Here is a 20,882-nt window from a genome sequence, read left to right as displayed (position 1 = left end):
GGAGGCTGTGACCTGTAATCCAAGGGGGCGTCAAAAGTTCATAGAACAACTCCATTGTCTTTGAATTCCATTTTTTCCATGAACTTTTTGAAGCCACCCACCCCTTGCCCCAAGTATTTGCTAAACCAGGAGCGTAGTGGTTATGAATCAGGCTGCGAACCTCAAGGTCAGCAGTTCGAAACTACCAGCTGTTCTGCGGGAGACAGATGACACTTTCAGCTCCAGTAAAGATTTACAGCCTCGGAAACCCATGTACGGGTCACTATGAGTCAGAACCAACTCCACGGCACATAATCACCAGGAGTCCTGGTGTGGCACTTTGGGTTAAGGTGTCAGACTGCAAAGACATTTGAACCGCAAGGTGGTGGTTCAAGCTCACCAGCTGCTCCTCAGAAACTCTCTATACAGGGTCACCATGGATCAGAGGCGACTCCACATCACTTAACAACAACAATGTACATGGTGGTGTGGCACTGTAGGTTACGCCCTGGACTGCTAATCACAAGGTTGGTGATTCAAACCCATTAGCTGCTCCTCAGAAACCCTGTACAGGGTTGCTATGAGTCAGAAGCGACTTGCTGACACTTAACAACAACAATGTACACAGGGGAGTCCACTGCTAACCCAAGTTTGACGGTTCAAACCCATCAGCCGCTACTTGGAAACACTATATGGTTTCCATGAGTTGGACTTGGACCCGACTCACTGACTCAATGGCCCTTAACAACAACAATTAGGGATAAGCCATAAAAGCCACATAATAAAAACAAAACACCCACTGCCATAGAGTGATGCTCCTATAAGGCAGAGTAGCACTGCTCTCTGTGATTCCTGAGATCACGTCTGTACAGAAGCTGGCAGCCTCACCATTTCCCCATAGGTCGGTTGGTGGGTTGGAACTGCCGACCTCACGGCTCACAGTCCAACACACTTAACCCACGGTGGCACCAGGACTCCTTCTGAAAGTCAAACAGAAACCCTCAAATTCACACTACTCTTAGCCTTGTCTTTTCCTAAGGAATCAGCTGAAATACCACTTCAGACCCACCACCCTCCTGATGAACACACCTCGTTGTTACTGCACATACTGTTACTGCCACAAACCTTCAATTTGTACAAAAAACACACGTCCTGTGTTTTTTGTACAAACTGCAGGTTTGTGGCAGCCCTGTGTGGGGCAAGTGTACTAATGCAGTTTTACCAACAGTACACGCTCACTTGTCAATGTGATACCTACTGGTCATTCTCACAGTATTACCTTTTGTCTAACACTATTGTACACTTGGTCCTGGTGTGGCGCTGTGGGCTTATGCGTCAGACTGCAAAGTCATTTGAACTGCAAGGTCGGTGGTGGTTCAAGCTCACCAGCTTCTCCTTGGAAACCCAATACAGGGTTACTATGGGCCAGAATCGACTCAACGGCACTTAACAAACAACAACAACATTGTACACTATAAGACTAGAATACAGTGCAAACATAACTTTAATCTGCATTGGGGGAAAAAATCATACGACTCGTTTTATAGCAATATTTGCTTTACTGTCATGGTCTGGAACCAAACTCACAGTATCTCTCCAAGGTCTGTCTGTAATCTGGCATCTCAAACTAGTCAAAACATCATGACTATTATTTACTTTAAGTTCATATGATGCTTACCAACGAGGCAAAGACAAGCATTCTTCAACATTTTGTCTAACAAAAATCCCAAAACTTGCTTTATTTTTATAAACCATCCTAAAACTGAGTAGAACTCTCTCCCCACATCAAGTCCAGTCAAAACTAGAACAAAGACCAGGACACAGGCTGATCCCTCCAAACACAGGGCAAGCTTCTGTCACTGCATTGTCCTAATGCCTTTAGGGCCAAAAGAGCAAAGCCAAACCCACTGGCATCAAGGTTGACTCAAATCGAACTTAAGGTAGGTTTTCCAAAGCTATAAATCTTTATGGGAGCACAAAGCCTCCTCTTTCTCCCGAGGATTCGAACTGCTGACCTTGTGATTAACAGCTCAAATGCAATCCACTACCCAACAGAAAGGAGCTCTGGTAGCGTAGTGGTTATGAATCGGGCTGCGAACCTCAAGGTCAGCAGTTCGAAACTACCAGCTGCTCCGCGGGAGAAAGATGAGGCGTTCTGCTCCCATAAAGATTAACAGCCTCGGAAACCCTGTATAGGGTCGCTATGAGTCGGAACCGACTCCACGGCACATAACAACAACAACAACCCAACAGAGCTCCTTCCATACTTTGGACATGCCCATCTAAATTAAATACATCCAAGCTGCACGTTACTGTGCCGGACAGCAACGCGTTAATGTGCTGGACAGCAAGTTCCGTTTGAATGGAAAGGTCGGTGGTTCAATCTCACCAGCTACTTACTCCTCGGAAACTTTACACAAGGTTTAGAGTCAGAACCAACTCGATGGCACTTAACCACAACAACAAGCTCATGATGTAACAACACTGTAAGAGAAACATTGGACATCTAACCACAAATCAGTGGTTCAAATCCACCAGTTGCTCCTCGAAAACCCTATACTGGGTCACTATGAGTTGGAACTGACTCTACAGCGCTTAACAACAACAACAAAAGTTCATGATTGGCCAAGAAAGTAAAAGTCTCTCTTTACGCCTCAAATAGTAAAGACATAAACAATAAATTACAATGGGAAATTTCTATGTTGATCAGGAGACTGATTCTAGTGGACACTAAGTAGCAATTCCCATAATGTCAATAGTCTTGTTAAATACATTTGCTTATTTTTTTAAAGATACTGTTTCAAAACTCAGCCAGCTAGCCAGGCATCTATGGATGGTTGCTTTTCAGGTCCTTCACATTTCAGATCAGCCCAGTCTCCACGCCTCAGTCTTTTCAGCCTGCATGGTAGAAGCCCTCACTACTCCTGCTGTGCTATCCCTGCCCCCGTGTTCCATCGGAATCCAATTTCCTTGCATTACCTCTGCCCAGGTCAGGGATGAATGGCTGTCAGATTCCCAGTGGAATCAAAAGAAAACCCCTTTCTTCCTGAGGCAGCAAGTTTCAATTCACAGAGCACATGGCTAATCTACATATGTGAAGGTCACAGCACTTCAGTCAAAGAGGTTAAGAATGGAACTGCTCACGTAAGGGGTTGTCTTAAACATCTTGGCAGGATGCCCAACAAGTAAGATTGTTGAAAAGCAATAGATAGCTTCTGGCAGCAGCGAGGGGAAAAATATTTAGATCATGTGATGCTGTGCACGCTACCTAGTTGACTGAGTGTGTGAAACTTTGAGAGTCCCTAAGAAATACCACACACAAAAATCAAATCCAGATTCCCATTGTACCAGTCCAACCCTTGCTACCGTACATATCTCTCTCTGCTTCAATACACGCATTTCTGTAGAATTTCTAGATTCACTGAGCAAAGTTTTCACATTTGGACAGTCAGTTGGCTCAAATAGCTTGACAGCTGATTGCAAATTCTTTGCATTCATTTTTCAAGGAAGTATGAAGCTACTTAAACCAAGAAAAGGGTATTTAGACTACAAAAGCATATTCTTTTAAGATGGTCAAATACAACTGTTTGCAATAAAACGCATCTTCCCCACCCTTCTCTCCCTCCTCATTAGCAATCTAGCAATCTGGTAAATCATCAGAACTCAACGCACAATGAAAGAGGAAACGCAAAGCAGCCTTTCCTCAGGAATTGTCAAACCAAAGGTAGCACTGCTTTGTCACTGCACTTGCCCTCCGAAGAGGTGGCATGGAGGAAGACAGGTCTTACCTGGCATTCACAAAGGAAAACTCTGGATGCTGTGCACAGCATTTTCCTGAGTGTTCTACCAGCCAAACTAAAATACAGGGAGAGTTGGTACTCAAACGTGTCGAGGCTACATTTCCAAAGTCCCCAAAGTCATAAACAAATGTTATTGGTGTTAGGGTGTTGTAGAGCGCATTCTGACTCCCACTGACCCTAAGTACAACAGAACAGAACACTACCCGGGCCTGCACCATCCTCACAAGTGTTGCTATGTTTGTGCCCATCAATGTAGCCACTGTGTCAATCTGTCTCATTGGGAGCTGTCCTCTTTTATTGCTGACCCTGTAACTTTACCAAGCACGATGTCCTTCTCCTGGTACTGGTCCCTCTTGATAACATGCTCAAAGCATGTGAGACAAAGTCTCGCCAGCTTTGCTTCTAAGGAGCATTTTGGCTGTACTTTTTTCCCAGACAGATTTCTTCATTCTCCTGGCAGTTCATGGTACAGCCAATATCTTCATCAACAACAAAATTCAAAAGCATCAATTCTTCAGTCTTCCTTATCCATTCATTATCCAGCTTTTACATGCAAATGAGGCAGGTTAAAATACCATGGCTTAGGGCCAGATACACCTTAGACAATTTGATGTTCTTCTTAGTTGTCATGAGTCGATACTGACTCCTAGCAACCCTATGCACAACAGAACGAAAGAGTGCCTGGTCCTGGGCCAACCTCACAATTGTTGCCATGTTTGAGCCCACTGATGCTGCTACTTTGCCAATCCATCTCATTGGGTGTCTTCTTCTTTTTCTCTGACCCTCCACCTTACCAAACATGATATCCCTCTCCAGTGGCTGGCCCCATCTGACAATATGTCCAAAGTATGAGAGACGAAGTTCAGCCACTTTGGGCTCCAAGGAGCACCCTGCCTGCACTGCTTCCAACACAGATTATGTTTGTTATTTTGGCAGCTCACAGCACTCTGAATGGTCTCCTCCAACACCATAACTCAAAAGCATCAATTCTTCTAGTCTTCCTTATTCACTGCCCAGCTTCCGTTTTCGCATGCATATGAGGTGATAGAAAATACCATGGCTTGGGTCAGGCACACCTTAGTCCTCAAGCTGACATCTTTGCTCTTCAACACTTTAAAAAGGTCCTATGCAGGAGATTTGTCTAATGCAATATACATTTGATTTCCTCACTGCTGCTGTCATGAGTATTGACGGTTGATCCAAGAAAAATGAAGTCCTTGACAACTTCAATCTTTCCTCCATTGGTAAGAATGTTGTTTATTGGTCCAGTGGTGAGTTTTGTTTTCTTTACATTGAGATGCACGCCATATGGAAGGCTGTGCTCTTTGGTCTTCATCAGCAAGTATTTTAAGTCCTTTTCACTTTCTGTCAGCAAGGTTGTATCATTGCATAGCACAGGTTGTTAATGAGTCTTCCTCCAGTCCTGAACCACGTTTTTCTTCATAGAACCCAGCTCCTCAAATCATTTGCTCAGCATACAGGTTGAATAAGTATGGTGAAAGAATACAATCCTATCACACACCTTTTCTAATTTTAAACCACTCAGTGTTCCTGTGTTCTTTTCGAACAACTGCCTCTTGGGTCTATGTACAGATTCCTCATGAGCATGATTAAGTGTTCTGGAATACTCATACTTTGCATTGTTGTCCATAGCTTGTCATGATCCAAACAATCAAAAGCATTTGTGTAGTCAATAAAGCACAGATAAACATCTTTATGGTATTCTCTGCTTTCAGCCAAGATCCATTAACGTCAGCTATGATACCCCTTCTTCCACGTCCTCTTCTGAAACCAGCTTGAAACTCTGGAAGTTCTCTATTAATGTATGCTTGAAACCATTTCTGTATTACCTTTAGTAAAACTTCACTTGCATGGGATATCAAAGATATTGTCCAATGATTTCCATATTCCGTTGGGTCACTTATCTTTGGACTGGGCACAAATACAGATCTCTTCCAATCAGTCGCCCAGATAGTTGTCTTCCAAATTTCCTGGCATAGATGAGTAAGTTCCTCCAGTGATGCCTCATTTTCTTGAAAGATTTCAATTTGTATTCCATCAATTCCCAATGCCTTGTTCTTTGCCAATTCCTTCAGTGCACCTTGGACTTCCTCCTTCAGTTATCATTGGCTTTTTGATCATATGATACCTCTTGAAACGGCTGAACATCAACCATTTCCTTTTGGTACAGTGACTCTGTGTATTCCTGCCATCTTCTTTTGATGCTTTCCTTAGACAATTAGCAACATATAAACTACTCTTTTTAATATATAGAGATATGACATTAAATAAACAATGTATTTCACCAATTTGAAAGCTGTCAACCTACCATTAATTTCTTTCAACTCAAAAGGCTCAGAAGGCCAGTTATTCAACCCATATTTCTAATTAATCACTTGTTGTTGTTGTTGTTATTGTTATGTGCCATGGAGTCGGTTCCGACTCATAGCGACCCTGTACAGGGTTTCCGAGGCTATAAATCCTTACAGGAGCAGAAAGCCTCATCTTTCTCCCCTGGAACAGCTGGTAGTTTCAAACTGCTGACCTTGCGGCTCGCAGCCCAATTTGTAACCACTAAGTAAGTAAAATAAAATGATTCCCCACACCATCTTACCTAATAGTTTTAATAACCGATGCTCACTACTTAATCATGTAAGACTACTCTTCCACATTAAACAGTGAGCAACACAATTTTTAACACTGCACAAATCTCTGTTTTTTGATCTGGTACAGGGCCAAGTCAGTGTTTAAATTCTTTAGTTACTGATCTTCTGAATTTATTTTTCCTTATCAGATCTTTAAAAATAAATAAATAAATAATACAGCAGTCATTTTAGACGTATGATCAGCTGGTCAACAATACATTACTTTTCTTAGACACTTGTCAGGTGTAGACATACAAGACAATATAAAAACTGGCACTACCTACATTAGAAGCTTCAAATATTAACCTATTTGTTGTGAGCTAAAAGCCTGTTAAGTTCACAGAGAACTCATGACTCATTACAATTCCTTACCCAAAATGGGAGCACAATGCTCTACTGCTCCGTTCAAATGTCCCTTCACTGTCCACTGTCAGTTACATAGTAGTATCTTATACAGCCATTTCCCACAACTCTGTGGATCAGGTATTCTGTCCCACCTTTTAGAAACAAGGAAAGTACAAACCTCAGAGAGGTGAAGTAACTTGCCAAAAGTCACACAGCTAGTAAGGGAAAGTCCAGTCTTGCAGGGTTCTCCCAGCTGCCCTCCACTGGCTCTGTTCCTCTTCCCAATCTTCTTTACCAGGTTACCTTCCGTGCATCACTCAGACTTAACGTATAATACCTTAATTACTGCCAGGGTTCCTACCCACCTCCAATCTGGTCAATGTGTGGCACCCTTCACATAGATCCCTGTGGTTTCAAACCTTCTCCCATCCTGACCCCTAAACTCTGTATTGCATAGCCTGTTTGTTTACTTGTGCTTAGTCAACCAAGTTCAGGTCTCCGAGGTACCCCACCATACAACAGTGCCAGGCACTCAAAGGCCACCTAAAATCACCTGCCTGCTGCCCATCTGTGTCCATGGTGGCCTGAGGCCCATACACTTGCTACAATGATACGAACCTACAATCCCAAAGCACAGGGAAGTTTCAAGAACTAAATTATGAAACCCTCAGTACTAACAACACAACATTGTCGTTTACTGCCATCAAGTCGGGTCTAACTCATAGCGACCCTGTACAGAGTTTCCAAGGAGTGGTTGGGTGAGTTTGAACCACAGACCTTCTGGTTCAAACCGATCTGACAGTCCATTGCTTTATCCCACAGCGCCACACCAAGTCTCCAATCCAATCCAGTCACTTATTTAGTGGGACAATGACCCTATGAATGATACCCCAAACATAATCCAGAATGAGATCACTTTCTTGTCCATGCTAAGGTTAATTTCCAGGTACACTGACCTTCCACACAAAGGAATGAAAAATTGCCTGAACCGGTTTCCTGGAAATTGACAATTAAAATGGATAGCACCAGGAAATGACTGGTTTGAACACATTATCAACTATTCTTCAAATAGTTCTCAGATGATGCACTTTGAGGGATACGTTCTTTCTGCAGAGAAATAATATAGCCATTCATTTTAATTTCCACTTTGTAACACACCAGGAGTCTGTGATAATTCACCCAGAAAAATTATGGCTCATATATTTACTTTTTGTATCTTCAGCACCAAGTGGTGGCTCAGTAAATATTTGTTCATAATAAAGTTAAATTTTGTTCCAGATACATTTATACACCTCAGTATGGGAGGAAAAACAAAACAAAAGCGAATAGAAAATGGTCTTCGTTACACATTTCGGGTGAGCAGTGTTCAGTTTTCAGACGCTCTCTGTTGGCTGTGTAAGAGCAGCCCTACATCTCTCTGAGATGTTGTTGTAAGGTGCTGCTCCAGTCGGTTCCGACTCATAGCGACCCCACGCACAAGGGAACCAAACACTGCCCGGCCCTGAGCCATCCTCACAATTGTTACCCTTGAGTCCACCACTGCTGCCACTGTGCCAATCCAGTTGGGGGTCTTCCTCTTTTTCTCTGAGCATCTACTTTGCCCTGCATGAATGTCCTCCGGGGCCTGGTCTCTCCTGACAAGCAGTAGACTACAATCTTGCTGAGGACTGATTCTGGATGATGCAGTCAGTGAAACTGAAGCAGACACAGAGCAGTGAGAAACCAAAACCACCACCCAGAATCTCAAAGCAGCTGATTCTTAAAATCTGGGGAACTTTGTTCCTTTGCAAAATGCAGTTCCCCTAAACAGCCAGTCATTGTTACAGATGGTGAAAGAAAGTGGAATGATTCTTGGCTAGAAAAGGGAATTCATTTAATTAACATTAAGAATGGAATACTGAATTGGGCAGTGGTTTTGGTCCAATGATATCAGTCCACCACGTAAACCTCACTGCAACCAAATCAAGTCCCAGTGAAGACCAAACTACATTTTGGGAGGGAAATTAAGGCAGAATTCACAAAACCTGGGTATCTGCCTAAACCTCACTTTGGATCTCACTGGGCCCACCTGGGATGGAACGTGTTTTAGTTAAACTGCTCGGTGGTGCACAGGTGATTCAAACCAAACTAACCTACTGCCTTCCAGTTGATTCCAACTCATGGCGACCTATAGAAAAGGGCAGCGCTGCCCATTTGAGATTCTTTCTGGGAGCAGGCTGCCTCGTGCTTCAGAGAGCCTGGTGGGTTGGAACCACCCTCCCTTGGGGTTAGCAGACCAATGATTAACACACTAAGCCAGCCACCAAGTCTTCTTGTGCAGCTGATTAATCAAAACAACAATAAAAAGAAAAACCCACTGTCATTGAGTCGGTTCCGACCCATAGCAACCCTATATAGTTTTTGAGACAGCACAGCTTAATGATGCAAGCATACAGCCTCATCTTTCTGCCTCCGAGTGGTGGGTCTGAAGTGCTGACCTTGCAGTTAGCAGCCTAGTACCTAGTCCAGGGCACCCATAGGGTGTCACAACCTGGTGGTCATGGTGGTGTGCCATCGAGTCAGTTCTGACCCATAAAGACCCTGAATAGGGAGGGTTTCCCAGACTGTTCATCTTTATGGGAGCAGAAAGCCTCATCTTTCTCCCTCAGAGTGATTGACAGATTCAAACTGCTGACCAACTCGTAACCCACAAGGCTCCTTAGGCACTATACATTTGAAAAAAAAAAAAAACCAACTTCAGAGAAACACAGAATTTTGGAGCTGTAAGGTCCTGCTGTAAACAAGAACCCTAACGGGAAGGAGAGAGAGGAAGTGCGCACCAGGACTGGTACCTGTAGTTCTCATCTCCTGCCTTACTGAATGTTTTCCACAACCCTGCCCACAGGTGATAATTGTTGCTGTTGTTGTTAAGTGCCCTCAAGTCGGTTCCAACTCATAGCGATGCTGTATTATAGCGTTTCCAAGGAGCGCCTAGTGAGTATGAACTGCCAATCCTGGGTTCAAACCGACCTTAAATCCGTAATGCCACACCAGGATTCCACAGGTCAGCAAAGCAAGGTTCTTCCCAACCTCTGAAGAAAAAAAAAACAACCAAAGGGCCCAGAAGTCTCCAAGAAAACCAAGCTCGTGACCTTGTGAGACATTCTTCCCATGAATCCTCATAACCACAGAAATAAACTAGTATACAACCAACACACCCGGTTCCCAGAGAAATCAGTTGGCTCCTTCTGAAAAGAGAGCTGTCCAGCAGTACCAATGCTTTACATTGCTGCTTCCAAGGCCAATTTATAATTCACTGGGTAAAGTGAAGTCGCTGGTAAGGGAGTTTATTATGAAAAATACCAACTAAAAGCAAAAAAACATAAAGGAACTGAAATGAAAGTTGGGTCTGTCACTTAACATGTCTACTGCTCTGGAATTTCAAAATTTGTTTCTTAAATTTTCAGAAATGAGATGCCAAAAATCTAGAGGAAAATTAGATTTACCTATCATTTCAAAATCAGGTTATGAAGTATGGTGAGTGGTTTAACTTCTAAGATGCTCTTCACAGAAAGAAACCAAAGATGCTAAGAATTCTGGAACAGCCTCCACTAATCATCAATGCCTCGCTTTCTGAAAGGTTTATTTCGGGACCCAGAAGCAGTAGCTGAATTTACTCCTCAGCCAGCATACATTATCTAAACAGTTACCAAAAATACTCCAGCCATCTAAGTATCTTCCTAAATCTGAGCACAGACTGTTTTAACTTTTCTCTAAGAGTCTATGTAATGTAGAAAACTGAGAAAAGGGCTGTTGTATATAAATTTCAAAGTGATTCTATTTTCCTTCCTTTAGTTATTCTCTGGAGTGGATCTATATTTTGCTCTGGCACATAGCCAGCAATTGATTGGTAGAAATGGAAAAGAATCACAGGGTCCCATAAACTATATCACAACAATCTACAATGAGTTGTTTTGCCAAAATCCACTCTCCCACCAAAAATAAGCAGGCAAGCCGACTGCTGACCCACACAGTTGCTATTTGCACTGTGTTTCAATGAGCTAGTTCTAAGCAATCAATGCCAAAAATACCATGACCCAGGTAGGTGCAGGGTTTCAAACCGGCTCCATTCCAGTTCTACCGTCTGCTGAGAAATCACCTTTCCACCTCAGATAGACTGAATCAGAACATTCCCAGGTGATTCTTTTAGATCACCAGGTACCTGTTAAAGATTCTTAAAGCCCTTCTGTCTACGTGAACTAACTGGTTCATTGGAAGCCCTGGTCCAGAGGGAACAAGAGCTAGCAGGACCCCTATCTAAGCGGCGAACCCAATTCTCATCTGCATCGGGCACAGGGCTGATTAAGAAAAGAGTGCTTGATTAATATTTGCCACTTGATCCTCAAGGAGATTCTTATTCAGCAGGCTTCCTACCCCCCAACGTTTACACCTCAAGGAAATAACTGTTGCTTCCTAGTGCAATCCATTTTCTCTCTCTGTGGAACTCAGTACACAGTTAATGGTAGAAAATGGAACTTCATCTGGTGTGGTGCTGTGGGTTAATGCACTGGACCTCCAAAGTCAGTGTGAACTGCAAGGTCAGGGGTCCAAGCTCACCGCCACTCCTCAGAAACCCTATACAGGATCGGTGTGGGTCGGAGCTGACTCGACAGCACTCACCAACAACCAGTATGAACAGCAGCTAAAATACAATTTCAGTATTTTACACGCAATAAACAGCCTGTTCTGAAGAAGACTAACTACGACCTAAGAAGTGTTCCTTTGCAGCTGCCTCTAAAAGTCTGATTAGAAGGCCCATCATCTTAATTGTCTACTTTTTCCACATCTGAGGAATTTCTGGAGTTGTACAAAGGACTCAAAATTAAAGGCCTGAAAGAGGGGAGCACAAATGTTGAAAAAGGAGACAGCGTTTCCGTTCCTAGATAGGGATGCCCAACTTAGAAACAAGAAGATGAGAAGACAAAAAAAAAAGAAGGGTAAAAAAGGATCACTGTACATGATTCCCACAGAGATCAAAACAATTTTTAAAAAAGCTAAAAATGCAAAAGGTGACAGAAATAAGAAGACAGTTTGAAGTTCTCTGAAGCAGAGTACTCCAAGCTGCTAAGTAGAGACTTCAAAATGTTGCTTTTAAACTTTTAATGACCTAACAGTTGACCATCAAACAGTGAATCTACACAACCTCCATCTCTATATAGACAAAGTCTGTGAAGACAGCACCAGAGTTAAAACTGGGAGGAAGTAACAGACTTCAACAACAACAACCAAGAGCCACTCACATTCCTAGGAGGCTTCTGAGGAAGAACTTACTAATACTCCCAGAAGAGGTAGAAAGATTACTGGTTATAAAAAGTTATTTAGCTATTAATATGTATAAAATATGGAGCCCTGGAGTGACGCTGTAGGATAAGCACTGGACTGCTAGGTCGGTTTGAAGCGCAAGGTTGGCAGATCAAACTCACCAGCTGCTCCTAGGAAACCCTATACAGGGTCCTTAAGAGTCAGAATGGAGTCCTGGTGTGGCGCTGTAGGTTAAGGCGCCAGACTGCAAAGCCTTTTGAACTGCAAAGTCAGTGGTTCAAGCTCATCAGTCACTCCTCGGAAACCTTATACAAGGTCACTATGGGTCAGAACCGAACCAACAGCACTTAACAACAAGAGTCAGACAGGCTCAACAGCACGCAACAACAACAATGGATAAAACCCATGAGTAAGTTGCTAACAATGTTAAAGTCTGATATAAAGAACGGGCAGAAAAAAATATGTATTTTAAGTATGCGTTAGAGGAAAAAAAAGATGGCAGCCTGGTGTGACACTGTAGGATAAGTACCAGACTGCTAACCACAAGGTCAGCAGTTCAAACCCTCAGAAACACTATACAGGGTCACTCTGAGTGGGAACTGCCTCAACAGCACTGAACAACAACAATTATGCTCTAGAATTCCAGATTTCAGCCAATCCAAGTATGGGTCTAAGATGTATAGGTCATCAAGGCCCAAAGGAGACACTGAGACGTGGTCAGCAAAGGCAGAGAGGCTTGATGTGGTAGACCCCTACTGCCCAGTGGGTAAGAAGTGGGCTGCTAAATTAGGTGAGCAGTTCGAGCCTACCAGCCGCTCCATTTCCCAGAATACAGAGTCACTATAAGTCAGCAGACTAATGGTGTGGCGCTACAGGACAAGCACTGCACTGTGAAACACAGGTCAGTTGTTCAAACCCACCAGCTGCTCCTAGGAAACTCTGTATATGGGGTCACTATGAATTGAAACCGACTCGATGGCACTAACAACGACATGAGTCAGTAGTGACTGGCACATTTGTACCATGTTCTGTGCTATTCTACCTCTGTGGTTGGTTGGTAAGTGCCCTCGAGTCAGTTCTAGTTCTCCCTCATTTGAACAAGGAACACGAGAGGGTAGACTGGTACACTGGAAATGCTTACCATTTAGGGTTTTCGTTTCTTTCCTAGCAATAAATGCAAATTAATTTCATCATTAGTTCATCTGTCAAACTCAATAGCCTTCTAATATTCTTGGCATTGATCCACACAGAAATGGCTTTGAAAACTGCCTATTGGATCCTATTCAAATAAGTAAATCTATGCTAATGGTTTTCTTACAGTTACTCTAAGTTAGCCTTGGAAAACAAAACATTTGGTGAGGTTTTACTTTGGAAACACATATGGGGGAGGGGGCTTCAAATAGTTCCTGGAAAAAGTCTATTACCTTTTCATTCCACTTTTCCACGAACTTGGTACTCTATTTTGTTAAATTCACTCATTCAATTAATGTGAATTGTTAAATTAAAACCACCGTGTCTGTAAATCAGCAATTTCATTCATTTAAACGTTAACATAAAGCCAAACAAACAAGTGGACATTTAATGATACCTCAGTAATAATACCAAAATGATACCCAGATCATTTTCTCATGCTGAAATTTCTAAAAAGAGAAATCACTACTGTATACCAGGTTTTTAACTTAGAATTCATCCACTCCATCAACCAATTCACACCAAAAAGGCTCACAATGTCTTGTGTAAAATAGCCTCTAATTGGAACAAGCAATAGTTCGACTAGTTTGATACCTATGACGTATGAGTATACGTTCTTGGTGAATGAGCAATCTTGCCTGGTCCTTCTCCTCAAACCACATGTGAACATGACTGCTATTTCTCAGCGACAAGTCAGGCCACACAGCCATGGAACAGCACGGCTGTGCAGAGCCACAGAGACTCTGCAGACAGCCCCTGACACCTCAGGAAAGGCACGTGACCTAACACTACCCAATTCCAAAACGGCCTATATGGTATGGTGTGGCGTACGAGTACAAACAGCATTAGACCATGCCATGAAGACGCTATAATGTTCAATCTGAAAATCTAAACATTGCACCAAGAAAAATTAATGGAATTGTTGTTGTTAAGTACCGTCGAATCGGTTCTGACTCATAGCGATTCTGTATAAGATTTCCAAAGAGCAACTGGTGAGTTTGAACTGCGGACCGTGTAGTTCAAACCGAACTTGTAGTCGAGTGCTTCACCCCACAGCTCCACACCAGGTTAATGCAATTAGAGCATTAACAATTCATTTTTAGCCTCCATAAATCTGTTGTTTTACGTAACATGATGGTTAAACAAACAAACAAAAACAAGTATCAACCTCAAATTCACAAGTCTATATACATACATACCCCAAAATGAAAATGACACACATGAAATATGAGTCCCTTTTCCACCAGGATCAAAGCACACTCCTCCACTAACTCAGAGGTGCCGAAGTCTAGCACAGAGATAAAAGCCTCCAGATTTAGGTTACCTGGCAAAAAACTAACACAGTTTCCTACTCTAATACAGCTAAAATTCACATTCCCAAATCAGTCTTCAAGATAAGTAGCAAAATCTTACAGACACCAACAAATATTAACTCCCAGAACCGTGTTCCTCCTAAGAGGAAAGAGGGTTAAATAGATGAAATCATCAGCTTTTCCGTTTGCCTCTCATAAATTGGTATGTACCCCAGAGAGATAATTAAGGTCCGATAATATGACATCACAAAGCATCTTTTCAGATAACATCCTCCCCCCAAATATAAAGAACTTAAGTCTGATCTTAAGAACTATAACTGAAAACTCAACCCCATTCTATTACACCTGTTTTCTCTAAAATGTGCCTATGTCTAGAAAAACTGTCAGATCAATCTATATTAAGAGTCTTCTACATTGTCTTACACTTTTAAAATTGGCTCTCAAACTAGAAGTAATGCTATTTTTATGCTCTTCAATTCTAGTAAAGGAACACGATCTTTAGAAGGAAGGTCTATTAGGAAGGTGTTCAGTGTGATCTGGTTTACTTCTGAAGCGCCGGCACACCTCTGGATCCTTCCGGTACTACGTGACATTGGAGGGAAAGAAACACGTATAAGAAGCCAAAAATGCTTTCCTAAATGCTGATAAAAAGCAAATCCATAGAAAAAGGTCAAGGTTTCTCACTACAGACAGAAGGTTAAGAATATTTTGTTCTCTGGAATAGTCTCATCAATTCATATTAACACAGACATAAATTATCAAGCTCACCAGCTGCTCCTAGGAAACCCTATACAGGGTCGCTATGGGTCTGAACCGACGTGACAGGACTTCACAACAACAACAACCTGTCTTAAAGAGTGATGAGTTATGTTTTTAAAGCTCAGAATTCAGCACGAGAGAAATCAAGATCCCCAATGTAAACAAATTTAAACCATGCTTCATTTCAACCCAGAGAACTTAGAAAAAGCAGAAAATTCTATTTTTGTTCTATTTTTTGTTGTTGTTGTTTTTAGACAGTAGGCCTTTTCTATAAAGCAGTTGCGAATCTACCAATTCTGACTAGAGAATAACCATCTATTCCTTGTGGTTGTTTTTAAGTGCCATCGAGTTGGATCTAACTCAGAGCTACCCTGTCTAGGGGGTTCCGAGGAGCAGCTGGGAGGTTTGAAACACCAACCTTGTGGTTCAGGTTCAAGTCAACCTTGCAGACCAGTGCTTTATCCTGCAGCACCACACCAGGACTCAACAAACATAAATTTAGGCCACAAACTTTTCTTTACAAAATGTAAAATATCACAAAGCCTAAGGTTTTATTGGGAAAGGAAGAGGGAAGTCATGTGATAATATTATCTTATGCATATTTAAGATTATCAGGAATGAGATTGTAGCTAGCTGCTTTGTAAACCTGTTAATCACATTTCCTGTAATGATTTATTTTTAAATGGGCTTTAAATGGGTTATTATTATTATTATATTACATTCTATGAAACTAAAGTTTTAAAATAGCATGACTGGATTCAGTACAACTGTAGACACAATTTTATGCGAGTATAGACTCAGTATTCCTGCTGAAATTATTCTGTCTGAATTCTAATCTGAAAAAAATTCCATAAACAAGCTGTATTATAACATGGCTCATTTCACTTAAAAAAAGACTCTCTTTTTAAAATATAAACATGTATTTTGTTCCCAAATCACAAAAACATTTCCCACCCCATATAAGTCATTTCCTAAAGTCAAAAATGAAACTAAAGTATCTATTAAAAGCCACAAGAAAACTTCATCATTTAACTGTATGATTTAAGCATGCTGTATAACAGATTATTATGGAGTAATTTAATATTGTGGACAAGTGACTGTTTCTTAGCATTAAGTGTCATAAGAAATATAAAACATTTGCCTTCCTCCTCAAAAAAATTTTTTAAGTTATAAAAAAGACACAAGCCACATGTTTATACAGTACCTAGGAGAAATCTGTGAATGCAGGTCATATGACCATCATTTTGTCCCCTCCAAAAAAACACATTTTTTCCCCTCAAGGGTCACACTGAGAACATAATGGATTCACTCTCATACCCAGAAAAGAAACCACTCAAAATGATTTCCACTAAGAATTAATACTCCAAAGAAACATGGGCCTACATCTGCCTCTAACTTCCATTCCTTTCTAGTTTACAAAGACATACACTTTTAAGCTGCACCTTTAAAAGCAGTTGACAAAACAAATCTTTGTAAAATTAATTATGTGAGTTCATTTACATGCGGCTTCGCTCGCTGTTTTTACTTGTACAAATCAACACTAAAAATTGAAATCGCAAGTTGTCTACCATGAATAAGAAAATGCATTACTATTAAAACTCCACTAACTGAAGATGTGCAAACAGTGAACACAACATTCAGTTTAGGATTCATATTATTTGTTAAATTCAGTCCTTCATTCTGTATGACGAATCTCTCTTCTAAAGATGTCTTCATGATCCTATAACATAGTTATTATTAAAATGTTGTTGTTGTTGTTGTTGTTGTGAAGTGCCCTCGTGTCAGTTCAGACTCACAGTGATTCCTGCATAAGGTTTCTGAGGAGCGGCTGGTGAGCTTGAACCACCAACCGTCCTTGCCGTCCAGCAGGGACACACCTTCCTAAACTAAATGGGCTGGATAAAAATATTTTCTAACAGATGATCATCTTAAAAACTTTCACAGCATCAAGGTGTTTATAAAAGAAAACTTATTTGGAAGAAACCACCCACCACAACTTGCTAATAATCTAGCTTTTCCTAATTTATTGTGTAAGCAATTCAAATAAAGTTCACATTAACTAATAGAACAAGATTATCTAGAAGGAAGAAAAGAGCAAGATTCTTGGGGCCTTTTGTAGTCTTCAAATCAGAAGCAAATAATTTTTTTTTTAGTATTTCAAAGGAATATCTATTTCCCTTTTAAGTAACAGTTGTCTGGAAAAATTGCTTATTATATAGTTTTCTCATTCCATGTGTTTTAATTACGTCAATTCTAACCAATATTTTTTCTGCACAAATATCTTAAACGGTCAGAAATGTTAAAACACCAACCAATAGGAATACAGTCTTAACCTTGTCATAAAACTAAGTAAGTATCAAATGATACAGGCCCATATATTGAAATTTTAAATTAAATACGTATTCTAATATAGCTCAACTGTTTTTGTTATACCTCCCCCCATTGTGAAATTTGCAAGGCCAAGACGTCCTTTTTATAAAAAGCTTTCTGAATGCAATAAAATCTTTCAGAATCCAAAAATTGGTTTAAAAAAAAAATACTGGTTTAATTATGTTTCAATTAATATATCCTCACCCTACAATTAAAGCCCATGAGCTATGCAATGTCCATTTTTGAAAGGTTGTCATCCAAGAACTTAATTTTGCAAATATTCAATGCTCCGACCCCAGCAGAATGTTTTTATAGACTTAATCCTCTTATTAATAACTGCGATTCATAATAAATGAAGCTTTAAATCACATTCCACCTTACATCTGCTTGCAATCGAGCTCAGTTATTATTTGTGGCAAGGATTTTTGTAACTGTGCTGCTGAACACTTCTATTTACATCACCAGTGCTAAATGCCCAATGGTGAGAGGGGAGCCAATCAGATGGCAGATTAGATGTCAACTAAGAGGCAGCTGTCTGGAGACTATTACAGCCAGTTTACCTCCACAATTCAAATTCCAAACCTCGCAAAGGAGATCAAGTCAGTCTTGAGGCTCAGCCTACCCGCGAGAAGCAGCGAACGGGCAAGACGCTTCCCAGGAACGCTGGAGGGCCCGGGTGACATCGCAAAACAAAACCCAAATACACACGACCCCCCCTAGCTCCGCTGCCACTGGTCTGGCACCTTCCTGGGTTTGCCTAATCAAAGGCAGACGCGACCCACGACCCAAACAAGTTCCATTTATTCGGAACGTGGATCTGGAACACAGCCTCTCCTCTCTGAAGGTGACTCTTTGCGGGCTGCCCAGAAACCGGAGATTAGAGCTCACGGCCATTCCTAGGGAGGAACCCAGCTCTTTGGCGAATATTTCGCCTCCACGTCGTTGCACATTTTGCTAGAATTTTCGCTCCCCGCCCCCTCAGACCCGAAGCCGTGCCGACCCTGATCCCCGAACGCCCGACTTAGAGACGGCTCCCCCAAACTGGGGGCAGCACCCACGGCTGGTCAGGACGCCCGCCGCTCCACGCGCTGGGCTCCGAGGTGGCGAAAGTTCTCGCAGTCCTCCCAGTCGCCGCGCAGTGCTGACGCTAACAGGGGCTCCCGGCACCATTCCCCCCTGACCGAGCTGGCGGGGACACGCTTTCCTCACAAAAGCCGCCAAGCCGGTCCTGCCGCCCCCAAGCTGCGTCCCCGCGGGCCGCCGCGGGCCCGGGAGCTGGGGCGGGGTGCCCGCCTCGAGGGTGCCGCCCGCCCGCGCGTCCCCGCCGAGCGCCGGCCCGCCAGGCGGACATTGTGTGCGCCCCGGCCTCCCCGGCTAGGCGGCGGCGAGCGAAATGGCTCCGGAATCTCGCCCCCGCCTCCCCTCCGAAAGAAGACGGAAGAAAAGTAAACCCGAAAGAAAGAAACTCGGGCCGCGGGCGCGCGAGGCCGCCGGGCGGAAGCAGGCCCGGCCGGCGCGTTACCTGGGGTCGGCCCATGGGCTGGCCGGGGTGGCCGGGGCTCATCGCCGGGTGGCTTCTTTGTTGCGCGGCCGCCCAGGCCGGGCTGGCGGCGGCATACTGGGCGCCCATGTCCTTGCCCAAGCCCATGCCCGCGGCCGCCTGCTGGCCTCCCGCCGCCGCCGCCCCCGCCTGGGACTGGGGCTGCGACGGCGGCGGCGGCGCGCTAGGGCTGCTGTAGTCGGGGTAGCTGCCGCCGTAGCTCCGCATCATGGGGCTGGGCGAGGTGAGCAGCTGGTTGAGGGTCGGGGTAGCCCCCGACGGGTGCTGGTTCTGCCCGGCGAAGCGCTGGAAGCCCCCCGCCGCCGCTCCGGCGGCCGCCTTGCTGAGGCTCGCGGCCCCGCCGCCTCCGGGGCCCATCATCATGCCGCCGCCCTGCTGCCGAGGGGAGCTCAGCGCCCCGTAGCCCGTGGACGAGCCCCCATAGCCGCCGCCGCCGCCGCCTCCTGCTGCTGCTGCTGCCGCCGCCGCCGCGGCCGCCGCCGCCACAGCTCCCGCTCCTGCTCCTCCTCCTCCTCCTCCTCCTCCACTGCCTCCTCCTCCTCCGCCGCCGCCGCCGCCGCCTCCCGCGCTGGGCCGGCTGTAGCCCGGATAATGGTTGTACTGGCTGTTGGGGTACCCTTCGTGGGAGTTCTGCAGGGGCTCCATGCTGTTGGGGGCTCCGGCGGCAGCTGAGGCAGAGTGCATCATCCCCATCCCGGGGCTTTGTTGTCCGCCATGTTGATCAAAGCAAGGCCCAGCTCGGCCGCCGGGGCCGCTGCTGGCAGGGGCAGCGCTGCCATAGTAATTATTAAACTCCGGGACGGCCGCCGGGCCGCCGCTGGCGCCCCCAGCCACGGCGCCCCCGGCCACAGCGCTCGGCGGCGGCGCGCCCAGGGCACCCAGGCCCGGGTGTTCGTAGCGGCCGCCCGCCGGCTCCCCCATCTTGGGCGGCACGTCGTCCTCGTCGGCCGGCTTGCTCAGCAGCGGCTGGCCCGGGGGCTCGGCCTGGCTGCCCGCGACACTGTCCTTGCCGCTGCCGCCGCCGCCTCCATGTTGCGGCTGCTCCATGTCGGGAGCGGGCTGAACCGCGCCGCCGCCGCCCGCGCCGTGGTGGCTGCCGCCGCCGCCGCCGAGGCTGTTGTTGTTGGAACTGGGATGTTGTTGCTGCTGCTGCTGCTGCTGCTGCTGGAACTGGTTTAGCTGCTGCTGGAGTGCGTGCTGGTGGTGGAGGTGGTGGGCATGGTGGTGGTGGGCATGGTGGTGGTGGTGGTGGGCATGGTGGTGGTGGTGCTGCTGCTGGTGGGGCGGTGCAGCGGGGGCCTCGCCAACGGCTTTCAGTTTGTGGTTGGGGAGCAGCCCCGTCTCCATGGCCGAGCCCGGGGCCGAGGCGGAGGAAGAGGAGGACGCCGCCGCCGACGAGGAGGAGGAGGACAGCGCGGCAGCGCCTGCACCCTCCTTGAGAGCCACCTCGGAGCTTCCGCTCTTAGCATTACTAGCGGCGACGCTCGCGCTGTGGGCCATGTTCAGTTCATTATGGGGGTGCAAGGGGTGGTGGTGCACATTATTCAGACCGTCGCCGTCGCCGCCGCCCCCCAACATGGGCCCGGGCGCCGCCGCGCCGCGCGCGCCCGACTCCGGG

The 20,882-nt window shown here is 44.8% G+C and overlaps 1 protein-coding gene across 2 annotated transcripts in view; it reads right to left on the bottom strand.

The window, feature by feature from the left end:
• Positions 1 to 20,764, bottom strand: part of ARID1B (AT rich interactive domain 1B (SWI1-like)) — a 533,326-nt gene extending 512,562 nt beyond the window's left edge. For both annotated transcript variants that reach the window (XM_006868451.1, XM_006868450.1), the window contains exon 1: positions 19,226 to 20,764. In XM_006868451.1, coding sequence (XP_006868513.1) covers positions 19,226 to 20,764 — 1,539 coding nt within the window. The remainder of the gene's footprint in view (positions 1 to 19,225) is intronic.
• Positions 20,765 to 20,882: the final 118 nt, after the last annotated feature.

Source organism: Chrysochloris asiatica, unplaced genomic scaffold (genome assembly GCF_000296735.1).
Source record: "Chrysochloris asiatica unplaced genomic scaffold, ChrAsi1.0 scaffold00117, whole genome shotgun sequence".
NCBI lineage: Eukaryota > Metazoa > Chordata > Mammalia > Afrosoricida > Chrysochloridae > Chrysochloris > Chrysochloris asiatica.
Note: the sequence above shows the minus strand (reverse complement) of the source record. Positions and strands in the feature narration are given on the sequence as shown.